General features: G+C 41.4%; 1 protein-coding gene across 1 annotated transcript; it reads left to right on the plus strand.

Moving 5' to 3' along the window:
• Window positions 1-9,174: 9,174 nt before the first annotated feature.
• On the plus strand, window positions 9,175-27,506 carry LOC119890500 (up-regulator of cell proliferation-like). Its single transcript, XM_038701800.1, has 5 exons — window positions 9,175-9,276; window positions 9,456-9,521; window positions 10,785-10,842; window positions 11,952-12,026; window positions 21,558-27,506. The coding sequence occupies exons 4-5, from the start codon at window positions 11,990-11,992 to the stop codon at window positions 24,281-24,283; spliced, it is 2,763 nt and encodes a 920-aa protein (XP_038557728.1). The 5' UTR covers window positions 9,175-9,276; window positions 9,456-9,521; window positions 10,785-10,842; window positions 11,952-11,989; the 3' UTR covers window positions 24,284-27,506.
• Window positions 27,507-27,625: the final 119 nt, after the last annotated feature.

Genomic DNA, 27,625 nt, shown 5'->3' on the forward strand with positions numbered 1-27,625 from the left:
AGTAGCTTGTTTTTTTAGCTTAAATGACCTTTTTTGGACAATGCACATTTTTTTCTTCTATATTTTAATTGTATTGCATGTAAAAAAAGTGGTCGCCAGTGTAAATGACACCTATGCTCAAAATCAATCATAAGAGCATTTGTAATGCTACAATGAATGCTAAAGGTATGAGCAGAGAGCGGACTGGAGTCACGTGACTTGGATTTCAACTCCAGTCATATGATGACATCAGTGATGTTTAAACATTATGATTAGCAGGTGTAATGTCCAGCTGATGCTGCTGGGAATGTCTTCAGTCTTGCAGGTATTTTGTCATAAACCAAAGTATGTTGATCAGAATAAAAGTGTAAATGCATTCAAGAGACACTGGATGGAAGAGGGAATGAAATGGTTTGAGACAAAGTCTAGCACGATAATAAAAAGGTATAAACACGCCGGTTTCTCCAGGACACATGCGGAGTATTTAAGCTTTTCTCCTCCCAAGTGTAATTATGTCAGCAGCCTCTACGGGGTCTGTCTGATCCGGTCCCTGTGATATTGGCAGGCACACAGATTGAACTTGGGCCAAATCTAAATGAAAAACTTTATTGTTCTTTTGTGCCTTTGATTCATTTGTCCACCAAACTTTTATTTCCTTTATTGAATTTGGGGCAATTTTATTTCTGGTCCATTATTTATGTCTATTTGTCTTGTATAATTTATCTAAATTTATTTTATTTTATCGTTTTTATACGTTGTTCTCATACCTTCTAGAGTTTCTGTCCCCTTAGACAACAATCAGATTTCAATTGTTTTAACTTTCTGGACTTTTTTTGTTGTTGTTACAAATGTCGACATCCAAATTGATTTGATGAGCAGACTGCCGGTTTAAAAAAATGCTATCAAACCCCAACCCATAGTCACAGGATCTGAATCAAAGGCACAAAAGAACAATAAACTTTTTCATTTATGTTTGGCACAAATTCAGTCTGTGTGCAGCGTCATACCTGCCAACATAACATACTGCCGGATCATTTTGCTTTTAAATGTTGTCTATGAAGGTTCTCAGTCATAGTTCTCCAACGAAGGTTAAAATCAAGGGCAACTGGACTTGGTTGAAGATACTGGAAGACGTTTCGTCCCTCATCCAAAGGACTTCTTCAGTTCTGACTGACTGGCAGGGAAACTCAGCTATTTAACCTCAGTGGGGTCGTTGGCCCGGGTCATCGATACCGCTGGTTCGTTAGTGTTCCTTGTTGCTGTGACGACAGTCGTTAAGACTACCTGTGGCCAAGACTGAACGACCATCGTTGGTATCTTCACCTGAGGCCAATAGGTTACGTTTGTTGAGTTTCCTGGGAAGTGATGAAAGGACAGCATTGTAAGTGGGGGATAAGTGGTGGCGTAGACCCCCTCCCCTGTTCAATGACGGCTTCTCGGCTTCCTTGACGCCTCTTTCAAACCATCCTTAAATGTTACAACCTTTGTTTGAAATGAATAAATACACGTTTTAAAAGCATTCATTATTTCTGCAAATTCACAATACCAACTAGGTCAGTTCAACACTTGGACGTCACTTGGGCGGTTTTGAGAGTCGTATCGATCTTTTCAATTCACTCTCAGCGACAAAGTGAAAAATCCTATTTGCCAAGTGCTTTTCCTTTAAGCAGAGAGAGATCTGAAAACGCTCATGATTCATTACTCAAGCAGTCAAACAAACAATGCTGACCTGCTGTCAGAGGCATCAGAAAAGGTTTGTATTGGAAAGAAAGGAAGACATTTTGTTGTGTGGTTGAGCGGACCTGTTGGATGGTTTGAACTCTACATGAAAGCTTTGAATTTTAGCTCCTTTTCCAGAGGAGCAGCAGAAAGCGTCCTGACTGGAAACATCACTAACACGGGATGTGCACGGCCCAGGACCGGAGGGCTCTGCAGCGGGGGATTCAAACAGTACATCAGTCATATCTGTGAGGTGAGGTGCCTGCAGAGCCCCAAGGATCCTAAAGGACAGAACCCACCCGGCCACAGCCTGTTCACTCTGCTGCATGCTGGGAAGAGATCTAGAAGTTTCTGCTGCCGCACCACCAGACTGCAGAGCAGCTCCCCCCCCAAGATATCAGACTCTTAAACTCTACTTCATCCTCAGCACTGCTCCACTGAATATTTATTTCAGGTTACATCTTATGATTGCTTTTGTATTGCTGCATGTTGTCTGCTACGTAGCAGAAGAGGTTACAAACTTAATTTCACTTTACACTTGTAACAAATAAATCTACCTTCTACCATCTAATTAATCCATTGCATGAATGATGAATCTGATCCGAACTCTACTGGTATAAATAAACCTGTCCTCCAACCTAAACGATAAAACAGCTTGTCGATGCCTCCCGAGACTCATGAGTGTTTCGTGTGCTAATCCAGCGATGTCACCTGACATTAAACACTTGGTTAACGTTGGGAAATGTTTGCAGTTTTGTTAGATTTAGGCAACAAAGCTTCTTGGTTGGGTTTAGGAAAACCTCTTGGTTTGGGTTGAAGTAAGTAAGTAAAGTAAGTAAGTACATGATGTCGTGATGTAAATCACTGAACACTCAAAATAACTCAACATTCACTTGGTTTGACGTGGGACTTGAATGAAAGTCCTGGATTTGACCCATGCACCTCCTTACTTTCTCACTATTTTGAATAAATCACCCTCCTTTGCTACCGATGTACGGCCACGTGAGGTCGCAGCCACCATAAACGTTAATATGGGTCATAATAACATGCTTGAACAAATGGTTGTTTTTCTGGTAAAGGCAGTCTTAATGCAGCGACCCTGAGACGCTCTCTCTTACTTAGTTCTCCCACCTTCCTCCCCGCTGACATAATGAGCTGTGTCTTGAAGAACCAGACTACATCTCTCTTTTATAACCACTAAAACAGATCAGAGCAACACACACACACACACACACACACACACACACACACACACACAGACTGTATTCAGAGCTTACCTGGACTCAGCATTGACTCCCTCCTTGTCCACCAGCATCGGCTAACCCCGCAATTCTGAGTGCTTGAAACTTGTTCTATTGACATCCTTACTGTACCGACAGCGATCTACTGCTTTTTCACTTTCTTCTGACAGATGTACTTACTGTAACTCTCTTTGGACAAATGCTAAATGCCCTAAATGTAAATGTAACACAGTGGAAAGAAATGCCACATAATTCCCTCTTCTTAGTGTGATTCTATGAATGTTTGTGTGTGTGTGTGTGTGTGTGAATAGGTGTGTGTATTTAAACTGGTGACGCTCATTTCTATAGCACCGGCTGAAGGAGATATAAATATTATGGGAACGGGCCACAGGATGCGTCCTTCACTTTTTAAGACTCTCTGGAAAAAGAAGCTTCGCCTGCAGTCTCTTTCTGCATTAGTCAGCTCTATTGTGGCTGTCAGGATAATGCAGACACACACACACACACGTCGACGTGCACACACAGTCCACTCCCAGTTTTCAAGCCAAATGAGTGAACATCTCTTCTGACAGATAAAGAGGAATCACTCAGATGAAACGAGGACAGAAGATTTGTCCCAAACTTCATCTCCGGCAGCTTTAAAAAAAGAAATCTCCTTTAAATGTTTATTAGGAACATTGTGCAGCTCATAGTGACTTGGAACAGCACATTAATCAGGGAAATGACCACTTAGTTGATCTTATTTTCCATCAGAGGAAAACTGATGAGGCTCAATATTTCTGATCAGTGTTAAAATGGAGTCTGACTCTTCCACTGGTTGTGTGTTGGCGTCAGCTGGACGTGTGCAGAGGTGTTTCTAATTAACACTCAGTGGCTCATTTCCAACAAATTACATTTTGTTTCATTTTAGTGCAAATTAATTTTGGGACATAAACATACAAAGGGATTCAGACGTTCTGTTGGAGACGACTGCAGTGCCAAGATGGTCCAAGCGCAGATTTAAACAAAATACATCAAAAATAAAATACAATGAGGCTCAAACATCCAAGTAAAGTATCAGGCAAGCAAATGTTTGATTGGAGGAGACTCCACCGTACTCCTCCTGTTACCCTGACAAGATATTGTTGACAGTGAAATCTGAAAAATGATAGCACTGGGTTGGTGACAGGTGCATAACGATGGGATGGACAACACCCACCTTGCAGAGCCGCCCTGCATGGTAGCTCGCTGCCACCGTTTTGCATGTGAATGATGACCATTTAATAGCTTTTAATTTTGTTGTGTTTCTCAAAACAACCAAAAAGCACCTGAACCTATTCTGGTTACTATGAAAGATAAAAATATAAATCTAGAATTGAAAACCTTCCCTCCCTAACTACTCTCACACAGTCCCTCACCATCTCTCCTCCATACCTGCATGCTACTAAAGTTCCATAATGCAGAAATCTTTATTCGGTGTTGCTTCGTGTTACTTTGGTTTGAGCGTACATTTGGTGAGTGGTAGAATTGAAAACATAGTCTGTTGTTCTAATCACTTCTTGCTAGACTGCAGCTTAACAATAGCTCTTCCAGGGACAAATTGTTAGTAATTAAGTGGGGGATGCAGTGAGATGCGTGCAGTTCAGTGGTAATTATAAAACTGCTCATTTAGAGTGTTGCTCTGTAAACCCATTTAGATTACAGCGCTGCAATTAAATTGGCAAAAGACTATAATTACTAATACGACTCACAATATGCAGCCTCACATTGGATCTGGTTTTCCTCTTTATCTGTCAGAGCCAGTCTGGACGGCTTCTCATTAAACTCAGATCCTGGAGATATTAAAAGTACCAAAGCTTCATGTGTCACATTTGCGAAGCACTGGCTGCCATGTTCAGATGGAACAACTTGTCTCAACTATTTTAACACTTTTTAAGAATTTCTTTTTCCCCACAAACAAATCCTTACAGTAAATAAAAAATGGTTTGGTCTGGTATGTTTTTTCAACAATACAGTTCTATCTTTCCATTAAAGATCTTAAAATGACATCACCTCCTTCTCCATCATAGAAAGATCGATCATCTGTGTCTAATCTGTTCATTTCAAGTGTTGAACTGCTTGACACAAGATGTCTCCTACTTTGCCGAAAAGTCTATTCTCAGTGAATCTCAGTGATCTGAGAGTTTCTCGTTTCCACATGATACCTGCAGAAGATGCATGTCGTACCATAATTTGCTTTGAGACCAGTTGTGGTGTCAAAATCAGGCAGGTACGTCCAGGTGTTAAACAGAGATTAACATGTGAATTAACAGTAATCAAACCTAATTCTGAGTAACAGTGCTGCAACTTGAAGTGTCCAGTGTTGCACATGATGATGTAGCAAACCCTCTATGGGGCTTACCAATTTTCAAAACTGTCAGCCTGTCACAGATATATTGGTGTTGGTGTGTATATTCTCCAAAATGCACCAATATGAAAACTTTTTTACGGAACTGAAAATGCAGAAAACAATGCTTGCAGTGATTTAGAAATGGTGTCATCGTGTAGTTTGTCCAGCAGAGTGTGCTACGACTCCATTGTTTATGCTCTCAGTCTGGTGGGACAAAGTCAAGCGTTGCCTTCACAGTGAGTTGCCAACTAGTTTGTAACATACAAACTGGAAAGTGAATAAACAATGATCCCACAGTTTCTCTTTTCAAAATAACTAACATCACGTAAACTCTTATGTTTGCTTTGTTATCCAGCTGCAGGTGGTCAGTACAGTCTGTAATGTAGCAGATTTGAAAAAAATATATCAGGAAAGCCACCGTTTTAACAAACCTTATACTTACCACATCCACCACATAGACTATTTGTCTATATATTTATTTAATGCATATATAAATAAATGTACTTTTTCGATATTATTATATGTACAGCAGTATATTTATGCACACGTTGCCCCATAAAACTTACAAGTGGAGAAATGTTACGATTTAAACTCAGTTGCCACTTTATTAGTTCCACCTAGCTTTCAAAATTCCTTTCAAACAAGAACTGAACAATATAACCTTATTGTAGAGTTGTTTGATTAAACTTTTCTATTTTCTTAGTACCACCACACCATTAGTCCATGCACCAGGGCAACATGTAAGACTATAAATGCTTTAAATTTGGGCCCAATTTAAGTTAAATAAAAAGGAGTCAAAAGGGAAACTTTATCATTAAGTTGTAAAATAACAATTTAATTAAACAACAATGTGTTGTGAAACCTTCTTTGTTTCACTGAGACAGTCTGAATGTTTATATTCCTTAACTACATTTGGAGAACAAAACAGATTACATTTACAAGCAAAACTGAGAGGGAGAAACTTTGATGTACAGCTCATCTCATTCATGCACATATTGTAAGACGCTGCCATCCAGTGGTTCTACTGCAGAACAGCGTTCATGTCAAACTGACTTCTGCTGCTGAAGAGCAAGAATGAAGTCAGCGCTCCTCCGTTCTACGTGCAGGTTTGCCTGCTCAGCTTTATTTGCTGCTGTGATTAAAGAAACATTAGAACCATCTGAACAGAGATTTTGATCATTAGCATGGGGGGTTGCACAAAAATTGGACGAAAGGATCCTGTACATAAGCATTCCCTATGGGCCCCCCTCCCTGCATCCATGGTTATTCATTCTAGTATCTTTGTGGGCCCTTCTCACGTAAGGGTCTTGTATGCTCATCACTGGCAGGTCAGCGAGGTTTAAGATGTTAATATACGGCATATTCATAAGTACTTGTTATAAAAGTTTTCGTTAATCATGAGAAACGAAAGCCCGAATGTCAGTGAATCACTTCTAGACTAATTCACTTCATGTAGGGTGCATGATCTCTCCATCTCTGTGCTTTTGATCTGTGTCCATTGCACTAATTCTTTTATGCTTACTGTGAATTTTTGCACATTGCTTGTTAACATCCTGTAATATCCTATATTGTCTGTCTGTATTCCTGGATGGGATGAAAGAAATCCCGCAGAAGTAATACATAACTGTAAATATCCATTATTATAAATGGGGGGTAAGGGAAAGAACAAAATAAATTATAACAAACTGTTCTAATGGATCAAACGTGTAGCATGACTACATTGATGTAATACATTTATGAGAATTATACCAAATTATGAATTTTAATACTCAGAAAATATTAATTCACAAATTTCTCTCACCGGAGTTGTAATCAACCCAGAGTCTCCGGACCTCTTGGTAGCTTTTAATAATTATACAAATATTCACTAGTGATCAGTTAGTTAATAATCGCTCAATTATCTTAGATAAGTCAGTCAGTCAGTCTCATATCGAAGGGGTAAATTCTCATGGCAGGGACTCGGAGACAGGCATTACACACACAATTCCTTTGGTTAACTTACAGTGAAATTTATCATCTAACTGAGGAGAATATAAATGCGGTTACATGTACATCAGAGAAATAAACAGTGGCTAAACAATGAGAATGTGGAGGTCTATTGTGGGGAGAATTTCACTCATACGGGCAGAAAAGAACGAATGAAAGCAAGCTATGAGTTTTAAGAGTTAAAGATAATCTATTATCACTATGGGACATCACTGATCACAGAATTCAGGGTTTTGGTCTTACTGCTTTCGCTCCTCCCAGCCGGGTGCTGGTCAATGGCCTCACACTGGCGGAGATCCGTGCGTTCTTGGTTAGAAAAGCTTAAAGCCGTCGGCCAGTCGCTTTCTCTGCCAGGGAATTGCTCCGGAGCTCCGGCTTTTGTCGGCTTTAATGGAGAAACTTGTGGGGCCTTCCCAACCTTGTCTCGGGTCAGAAGTTTTAGCCGTCCTTTGTTACTGCTGGTGTGACCACGTGGTAGGTGTGACCTCAGTGAGATTAGCTCGACGAATCAAGCTTAAAAGAAAAGAACTTGGTCGTTCTTCAATTAAACTAGTGTACTTAACGGACTGATAACTTGAACAAAACCAAAGAAAATAAAAAGCAAGTATAGTTGCTGTTAAAGGAGGGAAAGCTGAGGTCGCGGCACTTCGCGTGTGTAGCTTGAAACAAACAAAAGCTTTTGTTGCGCCAGCTGAACTCCGAAGCGCCGTTGAAGCGCAGGACCAAGCAGAGGACAAGAGAGTGAATGACAGCATGTGTCGCGCTTTTGTTGGTTGGGGAGTGGTTCCCAGAGGCCAGTCCTTTGTCCCAAGAGGCTTTGTTTCCGGCTGAGAAGACAATAATTGATAACAGGAAAACAATTGTCAGTAGTTAGACCTTAAAAGGTTAGCATTTCAGAATGAAGGAACTTAACTAGCTTTCAGGGATATATTGGCTGTTACACGTACTTAGAGAATATAAGCAAGACACACGAAAGGCATCAAATTATGGACATGATAAATACCGAGTGACATTTATACATTAACGGCATTTCACATGATGGCCTGTAATACTTATTTTGTCCACTTGGGGCATCTCGGGATATATGAGGATAATTTTGGATTAACCCTAAAACAATCTTTGCTCAGGAGCTGGTAGATTTTGTTATTTTAACCTTAATTTTGAGCTGGAAAATTAATCGAGAATAGGATGACATTTCTTTATCATCATTTCTAAAGGAGGTGTCAAAAAGTATTATGAACAAGCGTTGATTACACATAAAATGAAGGAATGTCATTAAGCTTGCTGAAACTTAAAACACTGCAAAATTAATTTAGATTCTTTTCAACAACAATTAACAACAACAACATGGTAACATAACTACTCAAATGTAGTGGAGAGACCTAGTCTAGTAACTTTTAAAGATTTAATTAAACAGGGTAATGCTTTGAGTCTTGAGGAGACAGCAGTTCAGGGCTGTCCCTGGTGTCCTGGATTTTCTCACACCTGGGCGTGAAGAGGGGAATATCCCTTTGATGTGAGGTAGTTAAACAAAGAGCAAGGTCAGATGCCATGGTTACATGTGAGGGGGGCAGTTTAGGGTTTCCTGCCCTCTCTTACGAAGAGTTCTGATTGGCTGTTCAGGAAAACGCTAATCGCTGGTCATTGTTCCTTTGTCAGTTTAACAGTCAAGCACTGCGTTATCTGGCTGCGGTATCAGAGGTGGCAAGTTTTACAATCAGGCTTCTCAGAGACAGCACTTAGGGAGAGCGACCCTTTCAACTTTTCCTTTGGGTCTCTTCAGCCGTCTGTAGAGGGCTGATAATCAAACCCCCTCCTCGTTCTCTCTAGGAGAGAAGGATTCGGAGTAGTCTAAACTGATATAAAAAGCACAAATCCACACTGTTGGTACACAACAAATGCTTTCTGTTTCTGTTTCTACGTGCAGTATAAAGACCGCAGCTGCTACAAACAGCCTCAGAGTTTCCTGCTGCCAGATGTCAGGTAAGCTTTGCTGCAACCATTTTACTGTTTTGTACTGGGTCTGAATCTTCATCCAAATATACAGCAACAACTTAACTACAGTTAGTTTCTGACTTAATTGCAACTGATCAAAAATGACTGTTCGGTTCTGTGAAAATAACAGTGAAAACTAAAGAGATAATATCTATTTTCACCTTTAGGTTTTAAAGCACAGGGGAAAAGTCAGACCATGTCTACTCTGAACACAGAAGGACAAGAACCTGCAGGTACACTCGCACCACAGAATAACAGAAATTCAGCACCGATTATACAACACTGTAAATGTCACTTATTTTAAATGAGTAACATTTTAAAGCCTTGTCTTAAAACCAAAGTGGTCAAATTGTTGTGCTACTGACTTCTCTAATTCAAAATAGCTGGTAAGCAAAAAGATCTAAATATGTCTCTGTGTGCTCAATATTGTTCACTTTAGTTAAATACAGTACTTTGTCAGGATCTTGCAGGAAAGGTAACTCACTGTTTTGTATTAACTCACATAAAACCAGACCAATCTAACTGACAGAGAAGGCTTCCTGTCAGATTTAAGGAAGTGAACAGGAAATGTGTCAATTTCCGAGAAAAAGTGCATGCGCAACTTAAATGATGCGACGATCATAAAGCCCAGAGAAGCCATTTCACGTAAGAAAAACTGTCCGCACTCTGTTAATGAGCTGCCAGTATATAAATACAACATTTCATTGAGACAAACCTTGTGAAATATTTTAGACGTCTTGTGCATCATTTTAGAAACATTTCCCCAAAATTCAGCCTGACATATTGTGTATCATTGGAAACTTTGGGAACTCCACTAAAATATAAAATAAAGTTCTGTGGGTTTGAACCAAGCTCAGCTGCACAGCATAAGTTTATAATGACGAGATCACTGGCAGGTCATTGAGGTTTAAGATATTAATGTAAGGCATATTCATAAGTATTAAGAGTTAATCAAGGGACATAAGAGACCGAATGTTAGTGACCCACTTACTTCCTTTATTCATTGTAGACTAACTCACTTCATGTACCCTCTCTATATGTCTGTGCTCCATGAAACCAGGACTGTGACTTCAACTTAGTCTGGTTTATCAACCAATCCCTGTCTGTAATCCTGTAGGGGATGACAGAAATTCTGCACACAAAATATGTCACTGTAAATGTCACTTATTATAAGCTTTTTTCCTGACCTTAAAAGCTGTGTACAATTATAACAGTATTATTATTTTCATATTTTGAGGACCATTAAGATTAAATAATAAAAATAAAAAAATAAGTGGCATATTAATTAATTTACCAAATGGCATCTCACTGTCTACCAACAAAACTTTACAGCTGGAAGAACTGGGAGAACTTTGGGGTTTATACTCAGTCAGACTACTGATAACATATTGACTTGAAACATTTCCTTGTACAATCTCAGAAGGGAAAGAACAAAATAAATTCTAACAAACTGTTCTGATGGATCAAATGCTTTCTGTTTCTGTTTCTACGTGCAGTATAAAGACCGCAGCTGCTACAGACACAGCCTCAGAGTTTCCTGCCGCCAGATGTCGGGTAAGCTTAGTTTTAACCATTTTACTGTTTTGTACTAGGTCTGAATTTTCATCCAAATATATTGCAACAACTTAACTACAGTTAGTGAAGTGTTTTACACTGAAATTGAACTGAAATCACTGTATCCAGACTATGGATACTTTATGTGTTTTGACTGATCTGACTTAACTGCAACTGATCAAAAATTCACTGTTTGGTTCTATTCTAGTTTTTTTCAATTGCTAAAACATTAAAATCCATTAGCTGAACGAAGTTTGCACTTGCCTGAACTCATTTAGCTAATTGTGCAGTATGTTGTCAATACCTTAAACCATTTCACATGGTAAAACACGATATGCAGATCTCACTTAGACTTTTCAGCAGAACTCTAAACACATTCTGCACTATAATGCACATGCCATAAACACAAGTGGCAACAATCAAATACAAATGGAGAACACATGTCATTGATAAAACACAACCACTCACCACCAATATAAGCCAGCAAATTCTCTGGCCCTGAACATTGTGCTTTCCATTTGTTTACAGTACTAAATACTCAATAGAGTTTGACTGGTTGCAGGTATCAACAAAGAACAAGAATTACAGTATCACAGAAACAAAGGACACGTTTGTGAGATGCAGGGTACAGTACTGTAAAATTACGGGTACAAGGAGGAGGAAGAACAAAAAAAATTGCAAAGAGCAAAGCAGATTATAATTTCTGATCAATTTTGAGCTACTATGATAGAACATGTTTTCAATCATCAAAAAATATGAAATTTGTTTTGAGATAAAAAAAATGTAATTCTCCCTGAGAACTATTGTATTGGTGTAGAACTGGTGTATTGTTTACTGACTGCTTGATAGTGTATATTATTTTGATCGCTTTGTTTATGATTTGAGAGCAGTGTTTGGTTTTGAGCACAGGCAAAGCTGTTTTGAGGCGAAAGTTTAATTTTGCATGAGGAGTCAGAGGTTTTGTAAATAGTGCTTGAAGCTGAGGTTTTGTGTTGTAATGTTTTTAGAAAATGGAGCAAGGTTTCAGAAATTGTGTTTTAGGAAGTCAGAAAAAACTGTTTAAAAGTGGTTCTGTAAAACTAAAGAGATAATGTCTATTTTTCGTCTAGGTTTTAAAGCACAGGGGAGTTAAAGGAAAAGTCAGACCATGTCTACACTGAACACAGAAGGACAAGAGCCTGCAGGTACACTCGCACTTAGAATAACAGAAATTCAGCCCAAAAGTCAGTGACCCACTTCTAACTCACTTCATGCACAATCTCTCCATCTCTGTGCTCCATGCAAAGAGGACTTTGACTTCAGCCTAGTCTTTATCAACCAATCCCTGTCTGTAATCCTGAATGGATGAAAGACATTCAGCACAAATATACCTAACTGTAAATGTCACTCATTATATGTGAGTACAGTTTAAAAGCCTTGTCTTGTGGGCAAATGGTTGTGCTACTAACTTCTCTAATACAGAATATCTGATGTTTTCATGGAAAGCAAAAAGATTCAGCTGGTTTCTACGTCCCGGTTGTTACGTCCCGAGGTGTCAAGGGGTATTGGGACATAAACATAAACCGGATGTTGTTGGTTTGAAAGGATATTTATTTGAAGTAATGCAAATGGTGCACAGACAGAAAACGGAAAAAGTGTCCTGAAGATATTCCACCTCTCCTTTCATCAGTTCCCGTTTCGTCTGGTTTGCCTGGTACGGATGTTGCTTTATGGGGCGCGGGTCAGTCAGTTCAATATCATGCTGTATTACAGTCGTTTTGGTCGGTACATCACTGAACAAACAGGTGGAGTTGTTGACAAGGTTGATTACATCCTGTCGATGTTCAGCAGGTAAATGTAATAACTGGGACGGTAACTCTGCCATCGCCTCTGAATTAGGGAGTCGAGTTCCTAACTGGACTGGGTGACGCGGCCGCAGGTCATCACAGTCGGGGGAGAGCGCAGGATCAGTGCCGCGCTCTGGGAGGTGGGGTAATGAGTGAAGGAGCAGGTTCACCTACAGAGCGGTTACTATCCTCTCTAGGTTGATGTGTAGCGATGTGTAGCCGCTCACGGAAGTGGCTGACATAATCCAATACATTACTGACCGGCGACGATTTGAGAGACATAAACTGGTCATGCAATGTTTTAAACGGGGCACGGGGGTATGCCCAAACACGAGCTGAGCAGGGCTGAAGCCCAAAGACTCCTGAACGGCTTCACGCGCAGGGGACCCCCCTCCCCTGTTCCCCTGCGCGTATATGGCAACTACGGCAGAACTTTGCTACATCTGACTTTAACCCTGGCCAAAAGAAGTGCTTAAGAATGAGCTGATAAGTTTTCGTTACCCCCAAGTGTCCTGACCATTTGCTTTCGTGCGCAACTGATAACACATGCTGTCTATATAGAGAAGGCATGACTATCTGGTAAACAACATTCCAATCAGCATCAGTTTCTGGGAGAGGGGACCACCTGCGAACTAAGACATCCTGGCGCCCTTGTGTAACTGGAAGCGAATCTGAGCCGGGAGGATCCCGTGATTCAACCGCCTCAGGCAGAGTTTACGCATCGGTCTGCTCCTCGGTTCCCACCACCTCAGTCTCACCTGAAAACATTGGCATGACTACACTGTCGTTCGAAACATCTGCACTGTTGCACTCATCCTGGAGCAACCGTGTGCGTGCACGAGTGAGTCCACAAGCAGGAAACACTGAAGAGGACAGATTGTCTGTGGGGAACTCGCCGCACCGAGGAGAATCCAGCACCTCCAACGTGGGCGTCACCTTCCCTCCTGCAATATCATTCCCCAGTAGAAGTACAATACTCTGAATGGGTAGAGCGTCACAAACAGCACAGGAAAGAACCCTGTAACTAAGTCAGATTGAATGTGGATGCGGTGCACCGGATGTGGAATATAACCCATCTCAATGCAGCGGAGCACTGAACCGAACCCGCAAGCTGAACGTTCCGAAAAGGGCAATGCCGATGTCAAAATTACTGACTGGGAACACGCAGTATCCCTCAGTACCCGGACGGAGCGCTGATCCACAGGCAGGCCAGTGAGAGAAATGCATGCATCAAAAACAAACGGCTTAAAGCAGGCATCCAACTCATCGCATCTGTTACCCTCAATTCTTGTACTGAGCTGAGTTTTAATTAGACCGACGCCTTTAGGCTGGGAAGGGAGGGAAGACTGTTCTTTATGTTTCAAGGCAGGGCAGGCAGCAATAACATGACCGGTCAGATGACAGTAATAACATTTCCTCTCCTCCTTCTCCCCACCCTGTGTTTTGTGGACAGAGGGAGGCGGAACTGGTGCTCTACGTGGTCTGTCAGGGGAGTGAGCGAAAACAGTTTTGTGGATTAGTACATATTCATCTGCCGTTGTTGCTGCAGCAGCTAGAGTTGTTACCTTCTGCTCATTTAGGTACACAACGATGCGTTCTGGCAGGCACTTTTTAAAATCCTCCACCAGCAACAACTCTCTCAGAGCACTGTAGTTATCAGCAGAACAGGCCAAAGTCCATTTAGCGAATAACACCCCCTTCTCTCTCGCAAACTCAGTGTAAGTCTGGTTCTGTAACTTCCTATGACTCCTAAATTTCTGCCGGTAGGCCTCAGGAACTCGTTTGTAAATACGAAGAATGGCAGACTTAACCGACTCATAGTCTAAACTCTCTTCCAAAGAGACCGCTGCAATGGCTTCCTGGACCTTGCCATGGAGCTTACACTGGAGCAGTAGGCCAACAGAGGTGTGGCCACTGTAAGGCAACTGCAATGCGCTCAAATACACTAAAGTAAGAGTCAACCTCAGATTCACGGAACAACGGCACTAGAGCAATACGCTTGCTAACATTAAAGGCCAGAGAAATTGGACTAGCAGAATTTAGGGTGGAGGAGGCGGATGACATACCTGGTGCAGCAGCAGGCGGTCTTTGCCTCACCTGGGAGCTTTCAAGCTCGAGCTTCCGTAGCCTTACAGCCTTATCAGCCTCTACTTCCAGCTTTCTGATTTCAAGCTGAAGTTGCATGTGCTGCTGACGTTCCCTTTCTTGGGCCTCAAGCTGGAGACGGGCCAGGCAAACCTTTATACGGGCCCCATCTCTGGAACGAGCACTGCTCTCAGGGGAAGGGTCATAACGTGGCAGCATGACTGGTGTCTTTAACCCTCCACCGACCTCGCCGTCCCCCCTAGAGCCTGGTTGTGGCTTAAGGGTCTGCACCCCCTCGGTCTCCGTGGAGCCAGCCACAGGAAGCATTTCTAACTCTACTGCCACAGGTAATTCAAGCAGCCCTCTCTCCACCAATGTAGCCACAACTAACGGTTTCAGATCCCTTTTTAACATGGTTTTACTTACCGGAATCTGGAGGTGACTTGCTACTTTAACTAGGTCATCCTTCCTACAGGCGTGAACTTTGTCATGAGTCAGATTTACCACAAATGACTCCACATCAAAACGCTCAGAAGCCATGGCACCTACGCAATCAGCTGCACCAGCTTATCAATTAAGTGTGCTCCCTTACCCTATTTCAATAAATATTCTTTACACAAAGCGCACAGCACCCCTGAACCTGGTGAAAACTAACATAAAACAACTACGGTGTGTGCAAGAAAGGTGTCAGTTATCTCTAAAGCTTAAACCTGGCCCACTTCCTTACCTTCACACAGTCAAACACAGTCAAGTACACAAAGTCTGGCACAGGTAACAAAACACTACTTCTTCAAGCTCTGAGACATGTGTACCCAAGGCGAGCAACTCGGGTCGGATTGCTGCCCCGAACGGCAGACCCGGCAGGCTTTTAAACAGGTGGTGGTCGTCACTGTCACCCTTTGATTGGCCCGTAGTAGCACGCCGCACCAATCGATGGCATGGTCACCGGAAACCCAGGAAGTAGGCGGGATCTTCCCTCCTCGTGCAGCCAATCCTCCGGCCTGCTCAGCATACCAGATAGCCTACTCAAAAGCACAGGCAAATACAGGCGGGGGCGGTGTGGGGCGGCGGCAGCCGTAACACCGCGTTGTGTGGCCCCACAGGAGCAAGCGCACCAGAGTCTTCCAGCTAACTGACGGTTTAGCCCACCACTAACTTGAATAGTGATAAAATAATTTAGATCTTCTAAACTCTCCTAGACAATGTTATCGTACCGAACAGAATACATTTTGAAAGTGGAACAAATCATTTTGCGGGAGTTGTGATGCTCCAAAAATGTATCCACTGTTTTCTGCCACAGTGTAATTCAGGAAAATGTCTTTTGGGGCCAGTGGAAGTTGTTTGGCCTATGTCAAAGTGGCCTGGAGCACGGAGCACTTCCTGCGGGCTTCGTATGGGTATATAAAGTTAGCAGAGGGTTCTAGCCACAGTGACAAATACAACAAATGTCGTAGTTGCTTTAAAGCTGCAGTAGGCAACGATTGTACATACAATTCAGAACCTCTGTGTCTGCTGCTTGTATCACTCTGCTAAGCCCCTCCCACCAAACTCACAAGTTCATACGGCAGCTGAAAGAGCCAGTTGCCCTGCGAAACCTCATTCGGTGTAGGGCTCAGTCTCCACGGCGATAGTCTTGCCAAGACCTCGGCCCCTCCCGCTTTACTTCTCAAAGACGCCCCTCCACCACTTTGCAGCCCAGGGCAGAGCACACAAACCCTTGTTCCCCCACAAAGTTATTCCCCACTGTTTGTTATCATGCCTCTTTGCCACTTGCCGATATGAGCGCCATGGAACCGACCATAATGAGCCGGAAGCTCCCTGGGGTGCCGGGACATGATCACACACATGTTTTGTACCATTAGTTGTTGGTGGCAAAGGAGGGATGGACAGTTCTTTCATTGCTGCTAGTTGTTACTCAGACATTGTTTTTGTAAAACCTCTGAAGCTGCAAGCTTAAGATATTGAGCCTGACTGAGTAAAAACATGTGCGAGGAGGGGAGCTAGTTTTCTCCTTCACATATAAATCTCACACATGCAAAAGACCCCGGAAAAACGGGCGAATGCCAATAAGCACTAGATGTTACGTAACATCTGGGATGTTTGCGGTGTAGGTACCAGATGTGCTTCGGTAGTTAGATCTGCTTGGGGTCCTACGCCTGCCAGTAACGTCGCACTACATGATTGGCTGTACGTTGGTATGATGATGTGGCAGATTGTGATTGGCTATATGTCGGAGAGTTTACGGATGTAACTTTCACAGGTCAGAACTTTTGAAATACAGCATTACTTATCAGCTGTAAAAGCCCCGCGAGCAGAAAGTCCACAATTTGAATGGCGTCAATATTTGCCTTGCATTGCAAATGTTATCTGCTGATCAAGTAAAGCTAACGTGTGTGTGTGTGTGTGTTTGAGTGTCTTTTGTCATATTGCCAAAGCAAATGTGAAATCAAAGCAAAGACACCTATCACTAAAAAGAGACCCCGAGCAGATCTGATACCTACATCTGTAAATGGGCTGCAATGTAGTTTGTCCGAGTGGCGTTGGCGTAGTGTGACATTACTGGCAGGCGCAGGACACCCTAGCAGATCTGATCACCCAAGTCTGGTAGCCCAAAAGTTACATAGAACAGCCTACGTTCCAGAGAAGTGGTCAAATGAGCTCATGGAGCTGGAGGTTGTTCAGTGTGTCTCACAGAAAGCGCCTTTATGGGTTATGAAGGAAAGGTAAATATTTTCTAGCTAGTTGTAGCTAACGGCAGCTGCTGTTATCAGCTGGCTTTGAACCAGCGGTCCAAAACTTCTGTACTAATGTTCTGTACTAACACACCCCTGGAGCACCAAGCTTCCTGTCTGGGCAGAATCAGCATTAGCAGCAGCTGCTGATAGCAGTAAGTTAGCTGCTTTAGTAACCAGTAACATACAAACTCCGTAAAAACAGAAGGGAAAAACCAGTTTCATCAAAACCAGTGAATAAAGTTGTGTTTTTGTACAGTAATCAGTGAGGCCTAGTCTCACATAAGCAGCGTTTCGACCAAAAGAACTATAGGAACCTTTGGAGGAACTCACTGCATTCCCACCGGAGGGACCAGGTCTAAATGTAGTTCTGGGGTCCCCCAAAAAGTCACTGCTCGGGGGGGTAGTACTTTCCGAAAGTACCGGGTAGTAGAGGTTTCTGGCTTTAACCGGAGAATGTCGGGTGTTTGTCTGCTACTGCTCCTCTGCACCATTGTTTGCAAACCAATAAATCACAATCAGCTGGCAAATAGCCACGCAAGTCTTGCCTATGTCCGCCTGAGATCAAACGTCGGCATTAAATGTACTGCTTGGAAACAGCAGCCGGCGTGCAGTAGTGTGTTTACAGCGAACAGCTGATGGAGATACGCTAAATACTGGATCCAGAGTTGTTGTTTCAAGTTTTCATCAGTCAGAAAATCTTTACACAGAGCCAAAGTCGGTCTCCTCCTCTCAAAACAAGCGGAACAGCTGATTACAGCAGGTAATTAAGCTCGCTAAACATCATGTTCCTCTGAGCTCAGGACAAATACGGTGCCTTGCGAAAGTATTCGGCCCCCTTGAACTTTTCGACCTTTAGATCTTTACATAAAGATATAAAATTGTAATTTTTTGTGAAGAATCAACAACAAGTGGGACACAATCATGAAGTGGAACGAAATTTATTGGATATTTCAAACCTTTTTAACAAATAAAAAACTGAAAAATTGGGCGTGCAAAATTATTCAGCCCCTTTACTTTCAGTGCAGCAAACTCTCTCCAGAAGTTCAGTGAGGATCTCTGAATGATCCAATGTTGACCTAAATGACCTAATGATGATAAATAGAATCCACCTGTGTGAAATCAAGTCTCTGTATAAATGCACCTGCTCTGTGATCGTCTCAGAGGTCCGTTAAAAGCGCAGAGAGCATCATGAAGAATAAGGAACACACCAGGCAGGTCCGAGAGACTGTTGTGGAGAAGTTTAAAGCCGGATTTGGATACAAACAGATTTCCCTCTAAACCTTCAGCTCATACAAGGAGAAGACTGATCAGAGATGCAGCCAAGAGGCCCATGATCACTCTGGATGAACTGCAGAGATCTACAGCTGAGGTGGGAGACTCAACAATCGGTCGTATACTGCACAAATCTGGCCTTTATGGAAGAGTGGCAAGAAGAAAGCCATTTCTTTCTCTTGTTTAATGTTTGCCACAAGCCACCTGGGAGACACACCAAACATGTGGAAGAAGGTGCTCTGGTAAATGTAAAATGCTCCGTACTTGTATAGCGCCTTTCTAGTCTTTTCGACCACTCAAAGCGCTTTTACACTACATCTGCATTCACCAGTCACACACATTCATACACTGAGCCTAAGTGCTCAAACGGAAACTAACATTCACACTCACTCATACACTGGCGGAATAGCCGCCAGGGGCAATTCGGGGTTCAGTATCTTGTCCAAGGACACTTCGACATGCAACCAGGGGGAGGGATTGAACCGCTGACCTTCCGATTAACGGCCAACCCGCTCTACCTCCTGAGCCACAGCCGCCCCATCAGATGAAACCAAAATCGAACTTTTTGGCAACAATGCAAAACGTTATGTTTGGTGTAAAGGCAACACAGCTCATCACCCTGAACACACCATCCCCACTGTCAAACATGGTGGTGGCAGCATCACGGTTTGGGCCTGCTTTTCTTCAGCAGGGACAGGGAAGATGGTTAAAATTGATGGGAAGATGGATGAAGCCAAATACAGGACCATTCTGGAAGAAAACCTGATGGAGTCTGCAAAAGACCTGAGACTGGGACGGAGATTTGTCTTCCAACAAGACAATGATCCAAAACATAAAGCAAAATCTACACTGGAATGGTTCACAAATAAACATATCCAGGTGTTAGAATGGCCAAGTCAAAGTCCAGACCTGAATCCAATCGAATCTGTGGAAAGAACTGAAAACTGCTGTTCACAAACGCTCTCCATCCAACCTCACTGAGCTCGAGCTGATTTGCAAGGAGGAATGGGCAAAAATTTCAGTCTCTCGATGTGCAAAACTGATAGCGACGTACCCCAAGTGACTTACAGCTGTAATCGCAGCAAAGGTGGCGCTACAAAGTATTAACGTAAAGGGGCTGAATAATTTTGCACGCCCAATTTTTAAGTTTTTTTATTTGTTAAAAAAGTTTGAAATATCCAATAAATTTCGTTCCACTTCATGATTGCCACTTGTTCTTGGTTCTTCACAAAAAATTACAGTTTTATATCTTTATGTTTGAAGCCTGCAATGTGGCAAAAGGTCGAAAAGTTCAAGGAGGCCGAATACTTTCGCAAGGCACTGTACATGTGCTGCCATCTGATCTGCAGCTCTTGTCGCTGTAAATGTTGTAATCTTGCAAACTGTTGTGATTTTATTTTTCTGTTGCTTTCTCTGTGCAGGAGTTATTTTAAGAACTTCATGGCTTTATGTGTAACAAACTTTATCGCGTGTCTCCTACACAAAAGCCGCTTTAATGGTCAAGCTAAGCCTATAGTTTTTTGTTATATTCCAGTCAAATCTGATGTTCATTTATAAATGTTGCTCATGGATAGTGGTTATAAATAATGATGCCTGTGCATCGCTCTGTATGACATAAAGGCCTACAGCCTACATCAGCTGGTTAACTTGCCTAATCTTCGCAGGTCTTTAGACCGCGGTGGAAACTAGGGATGTACATATCGATTATTTTTCAAGTCGATTAATCTAACGACTAATTTTGTTTATTCTAAAGAAAGAAAAGTTGCCTATTACTCAATTCAAATACCAATTTATCCAAAATAAATATCAAACACATGTCTAATCAATAAATCTATATTTTATTCAATCATCCTGATGAAGCACATCAGTATAATGACAATAGTAGCAAATCTTAAAATTAATCAAATTTCCACGTCACTGATGTGTTGTGATAATAACAAACACAGACATTAATCAGGCTACTTTACTTAAAACTTTAAATGTTTCTGACATTGATTAATTTCAATATTGAGTAACGCAGTATGATAATAAAATGTATTTCTGCATCAGTGAACACCTGAAAGGAGGAAAACAACTTCCTTTGCAAGGAAATAACTGGAAAAAACTAGTTACAGAAGGAAGCCTTGAAGAATATAAATCTCAGCTACAGGCAGAAAAACTAAAAATCAGGGAGCAGCAAAGCAAACAAAAACTGTCCGAAGTAATGAAGAGTTTTATTGAAACCTTATCTACAAATGACAAAGAGAAAAGAGATTTCTTTCTTAAATTAATGAAATTCAGGTTGAATACACATTCCTGGGACAAACTGACTTAAAACTTTAAATGTTTCTGACATGGATTCATTTCAATATTGAGTAACGCAGTATGATAATAAAATGTATTTCTGCATCAGTGAACACCTGAAAGGACTCACAGACTGTCACAGATCGTCTGTAATCAGATTCAGCTGTTTTCTCGCTCATACGTGGCCGTTAAATAAACAGAAAATATGAAACAGCCGATCGTTACATGACACGCGGTGTAACATTACGTTACCATGACAGCAGCGGGGCAGAAATTACTTTTAATATGAAGGCAATAACCATTTTAACGGACTACGTGTCCTTGTGCTGATAATGTGCCCAGCCCTAGTGGAAACGCACACAACAATGGGCTGAAGGAACCTTTTAATTCCTTGATAAGAGATTTGGGGACTTATAAGTCCCCGGTACTTTTGGTCAAAAAGCGGCTATAGCAGGCCTTGATTGAGGGCTACCTGTTGTTAATTTCTAAAAATGATCTTCTCTATCTTTGACAGACCTATTCAAGTTTCTGTCCAAACTTGGACTGAAGAAATTTCATCCCAACAAGCTCACTCTTCAGTCTCTCTTGGAGATCAACAAAAACAGTATATATGATGAAACAGTTCAATCAGTGGAGGACGTACCATGGTGCTTTCTCAGGAAACTATTTAAAATCAATGCAGAATGCAGGAACTGTACACAATTATCAGATGATGATGACGACTACGACTACGACGACGACGACTCTGCTGAGCATAATGAGGTTAACCCTCTGGACCTCATAGCAGCACTCTTCCTTTGTGCTGACAGCTTCTTGCAACAGGAAATGGCCCTCAAGATGTCAATGTGTCAGTTTCCTGTCCCGCTGCTGTTGCCCCGTGGCAATAACAGTCAGTGTACCCTGATGCTGTGGGCTCTGAGAGGCATCGTCAAAGAGTGGCGTCCACATGATTTGTCTGAATCTAGAGGGTTTGTTGAAGACAGCATTGTCCAAGCAGATATACCTTTCTATTCCTTTGTGAGGCTGAAAAACTGCAGTTTATCCAAGTCCCAGATTCTGAATCATGTGCTCAGCCGTGGGCAGCAGAATCACAACATGTTCATACACAGAGAGATGGAAGGAGGAGCTCAGGAAAGGAAGATTGCCAATGGATTGGTGGAGGTTTGCTGGTTCCTTCCATGTGGTTCTGAAAATCTTGACAAATTTCCAAAACCAGTTGCCTTTGCCAATCTGAGAGGAGACATTGGTCAGTCACTCGCACAGTTCAGTTTTCTTTTTCATGTGTCCACTGCTACTTTTGTATTCCTGGACAAAGTTGAAGAAAATGAGCACAAGATTCTGACTTCACTTCAAGATGTGAAATCCAAACTGTTCTTGGTGGTTAACCACAAGGAGGGGAATGTTGCAGAGGACATGATGTCTGTCCAGGCAACACTGAGAGAATTAGATTTACCAAAGACCAGTGTGAAAACCAAAGGCCCCAGGGTAAATGTTGCAGAGTTTTCAAAGAAACTTTGTACAGCCATCAAGAAATCACTGCCAGATGTAAAAAGCACAACAAGTATTGAAAGTATGTTTGATAAAGCTGTTGAACTTGGTCTGTCTGTTGATGAAAGAAAAACTGGTGAACAAAAGAAATTAATTGATGACATTATGGCTGGTATGGGAGTCAGGGTGCAGAACATACCAGACTACAAGAAACAACAGCTTCCTTTGCAAGGAAATAACTGGAAAAAACTATCAGAGTTACAGAAGGAAGAATGTCGGATGAAAGGAGCTGGTGAATCAAGCCTTGAAGAGTATAAATCTCAGCTACAGGCAGAAATACAAAAAGTCAGGGAGCAGCAAAGCAAACAAAAACTGTCCAAAGTGATGAAGAGTTTTATTGAAACCTTATCCACAAGTGACAAAGAGAACAGAGATTTCTTTCTTAAATTAATGAAATTCAGGTTGAACACACATTCCCGGGACAAACTGACTGAGCTGCGTATCAAATTCAAAGAGCAATGCAAACAGAAAGATACAAAACTCATTGCAGAGTTGGATCAGGCTTTGCTGGACAGCTCTTTAGGAATAGAGCATTACATGAGAGAGATGGGACTGATCTATGAGTTTTCCTCTCAGTCACCAGACAGTGCTGATAAAATGTCTCATCTCCCTGGCATGGCTGCTGAAATGCTGCTGGATGGACATCCTTTAGAGCTCTTGGATGGAGATGCTTCCAACATCCCAGAGAGGTGGGTGACAGATGTGCTAATGGAGCTTCACAAGAAGGTTGGAGGGAGGAGCAGACTGTTGGTCCTGACTGTGTTGGGCGTTCAAAATACCGGGAAGTCAACACTCCTCAACACCATGTTTGGTGTGCAGTTTCCTGTCAGCAGCGGCCGATGCACAAGAGGAGCTTATATGCTCTTCCTCAGAGTCGGTGAGGATATGAAATGTGACTTGAATTTTAACTTCATACTTCTCATTGACACAGAGGGTCTTAAGTCTCCTCATTTGGCACAACTAGAGGACAGTTATGAGCATGACAACCAGCTGGCAACCTTGGTCATTGGTTTAAGTGACGTCACCATGATCAATGTGGCAATGGAGAACTCAACAGAGATGAAAGGTGTCCTGCAAATTGCAGCTCCTGCATTCTTGAGAATGAAGGAAATTGGAAAAAAGCCAGTTTGTCATTTTGTGCACCAAAATGTTTCTGGAGTCTCAGCTCACGAAAAGAGCATGACAGAAAGAAAACATCTCTTGGACCAACTCAATGAAATGACTCAGATTGCAGCTGAAATGGAAAAACAGCCTTCTATAAAGGCCTTCACAGACGTGCTGGACTATGACGTGGAACAAAACAACTGGAACATCCCAGGACTCTGGCACGGGACCCCACCAATGGCACCAGTGAACACAGGTTACAGTGAGACTGTAGCTGATTTGAAGAAAAATCTTTTGGAGTCAGTGAAAAGAGACAGAAGCGATAACGTGTCACAGATCCCAGAGTTTCTAGAATGGATGAGAAGTCTCTGGAAAGCAGTCAAATATGAGAACTTCATCTTTAGTTTCAGAAACACTCTTGTGGCTCAAGCCTATGACAACCTTTGCAAAGAGTTCAGTCAGTGGGAATGGGAGTTCAGGAAAGAGATTCTCTCCTGGAAAAAAGAAGCAGAGTTGGAAATCATAAATGCTGACAGCGAATCTCAATTGGAAACTTGGAACATGGTTGAATCAAAAAAATCACAGTAGTCCAAAGAAATAGCAGACCAACAAAAAATACTGGAGAACAAAATTGAGAAATACTACAAAAGGAAAGACAGACACGTAAATCTGATAGAGAAATTCAAAACAGAGTTTTTAAAGAGTATCAACAGTCTTGCAAAGGAAATCAAAAATTCTGTGTGTGCTGAATTGGAATTTGTCCTTCAGCTAAAGATAGGAATAAAAAAGGCTCAGAACATACAGAGGGAGTACAGAAGCAAGATCGAAGAGCAGGTCATGAAGCTCCTGAGTGACTGCAAAGACTCCACACTGACCGATGAACAGCTGACACAAGAGTTTGAAAAGATGTGGGCTCAAGCCACTGAACATGTACCACGCCTGAAAGAACGAGATATACCTGGACTTATTCTCAGCCAACTGAGAAAAAATTTCTCTAATCGGAATGTAAATGAGAAATTGCAAAACACTGACAAGCTAATGGAAATTGGGAAGGGTCCATTCAAGATCAGAATTGACCATACAGACTCCTATATGAAGAAGATTCAAAATATGTTGATGGGAGATTTACAGAGCTTTGCAGACAGTATCATTGAGATTTCCAGACGCTTTATTCTTGTTAAAATTCCGACAAATAGAGATTACCATGACTCTTTCACACGAGATCTTCTGGAAAACATAGATGTACGTCTACAACAGAGCTACGAGCGCTACAAAACAAATACACAGTTTGAGATTGACCTGAAACTTCACATTTGTGGCATTGCATCAAGGGAATTCCTAAAAATGCACCAAAACTTCTTGTCAGCCAACGATCCACGTATTCAGCTGGAGAAGTACAAGAATCAGTACTTGTCAGATTTTCTTGATTTATACAAACAGAGAGATCACTGCCAACGCAAAGCAACTGATTTTGTCAGATGTTGGCTCAAACCTGCTGTTTAAGAGTACATCAGCAGATCTCTGGGAATAGACATCGTGGATAAAATTTTGACAAGTTCCCATTCAGCAGAGTACAGTTCTCGCTCCTTTTTCCAGTACAACATCCAGAGAGAGCTGCTGGAAAAGGAAGACTTTGAGAGTTTTGTCAAGTACATTTGTAAGTATGAAATATATGTTAAGGAGTGGATATTTCAGCACATCCTGCAAAACATGTCAAAAGACCAAACTTTGTGCAAACTGAAGAAGAAGAATCTGCAGGTCATAGTTGACAAAATAACAGAAGCAAGAGAACGAGCCTCAAAAGGAGAGGATGGTGATCTGCTGCCAGATAACAAGGAAAGCATCACAGAGCTCATCAGCAACATGCGCAAATATTTAATTAAAGACGTCTCAATTTCAGCGGAGGCTGAAAAAACCACCCTTTTTCAAATCCAAAGCACATGCCATCCATTTACAAAGAGCCTCGTTAGATCATTGAGTGAACTGAAGGAAGAGCTGCAGGAGGAATTCTCAAGCTCTGAAGACATCACTGAGACTCTGAGAAAACTTCCAATCAATCCACAGGACGAGCTTTTCAAGAGGGTGTTTGGCTGTGGACGACAGTGTCCATTTTGTAAAGTTCCCTGTGAGGCTGGAGGCAAAGACCACAGGCAACATCATGCAGCTGTGCATCGGCCACAAGCTCTTGGTGGATACAGATCTGTACGCCCTGACAAGCTGGTTGAAACTCTGTGTACAACAAATGTGCACGGTGAACGTAAATTCAGAAACACAGACACTAAAGGGGAGTGGCATCCTTACCAGCAGTACACCACGTACTATCCAGACTGGCACATTCCTCCAGACCCCAGCATAGAGGCATCTGACTACTGGAAGTATGTCCTGGTAAAATACAACGACAGATTTGCTAAAGAATACGAAGCAAAGCCAGCTGATGTTCCAGAGGCCTGGAGGAGAATCACAAAGGAACAAGCACTGAAGGGATTAAAAGATGCCTTCAACATAAAGTGAACAACTCACAATCCGGACAAACATCTTTAAACAAAACAACATTTAAACATGCAAGAGTTTTTATATACAAACGTACACTTTGGAGAAGACCAAAGGATACAGAGACTGAACATGTTAGTGCATCCAGCAGAGAAATCAGTCAAATTAAAGACAGATCAATACTGTTGAAAATGACGAACTTGGCTGCACCCTTATCTTTACTTAGAAAACTAGACCTCTTCAACCTAATTCAGTGCAACGACAAACAACTCAGATATTTTGTTAATGAATCTGACTTTGTGGCTCAAATAAGAACTAAACCAGCGACTGAGAGTGAAAACTGTGGCTTCTTTGGTCTGGTGAACATGATGAATGACAAATGATGAGTTGAACAAGTTGCAGGAGATGAAAGGCTGGAGCTTTTAAACATTTCCTGTTCTGTATCTTTATTATTCAGTTTTAATTTTTTAATATTAAAAATGTTTGTTTTCTTCCTCAGTTCTCTTTAGACCCTTGACCCTTTTAGACAATGAAAATGATAAAGACAAAGATGATGTAATGCAAACATAATTTAAAAGTTTAATAGTTTTTATGTCTCTTATTTTTATTTTAGTTTGTGATGAAAATAAAAAACTTTTTTTCCTACGTATAATAACTGCTGTGGACAATTATGTTGCTGGACCTCAAAAACCAGTCAGTAAATCTCAAATATAGAAACAAAAGACTTTTGATGCTGACCTGCTTTGTTTTTACCTGTCTTACCTTTTTTGCATTATTCTTGTGATGACATTGTGTTTTGTAATACATGTCACACTTACATTTTTATATTTCTTGCTAAATGTAACCTGAAAAAGTAAATGAACCAGCTTTAGTTGAAATGTATTCACGTTGATGCCAGTGACTTTTTGTTTTATGCACACATCATGAGGAATCCTTTCATGCTTTGTTAAAGATTAACTTTTCATTCTTTTAGACAGATGAAGATGTTTTAATCAGGTTTTTATCTCTGAATTAATGACTACTTTAACATGTTTTTTTCTGATTAGTATGAAAGTAACAGTGACTTATCTTGCTACACAGCTCTGTATTAGTAGTTCTAACGATAATGATGCTGTTGATGACGATGATGATGATGAAGTGAAAGTACACAGGCCATGTAAAACAGATGTATTTTACTATCATCTCAATCCTTTAATGTTCTTTACTGTTTGATTGCTAACAGGTAAATGCCACACATTTTTCTGTTTTATTTTTTGATGAAGTCAGTGAGTAGAAATGTTTATGTTGATGTAACTGACTTTGATGCTCATGTTAAAAATGGCCTAAATTCAATTCAATTTCAATTCAGTTTTATTTATATAGCGCCAAATCACAACAACAGTTATCTCACAGCGCTTTTCATAAAAGAGCAGGTCTAGACCGTACTCTGTGATGTTATTT

This window comes from Micropterus salmoides, unplaced genomic scaffold (assembly GCF_014851395.1).
Source record: "Micropterus salmoides isolate LMB-PRFRI ecotype aquatic unplaced genomic scaffold, ASM1485139v1 Ms_hic_scaffold_6, whole genome shotgun sequence".
NCBI lineage: Eukaryota > Metazoa > Chordata > Actinopteri > Centrarchiformes > Centrarchidae > Micropterus > Micropterus salmoides.

What these genes read in the sequence shown, in the direction of transcription:
- LOC119890500 (XM_038701800.1), top strand. Translation starts at nt 11,990, where the DNA reads ATGTCTACACTGAACACAGAAGGACAAGAGCCTGCAG. An exon ending in AGAAGGACAAGAGCCTGCAG is followed by an intron (nt 12,027 to 21,557) that starts GTACACTCGCAC and finishes TATCTTTGACAG; the next exon opens with ACCTATTCAAGTTTCTGTCC.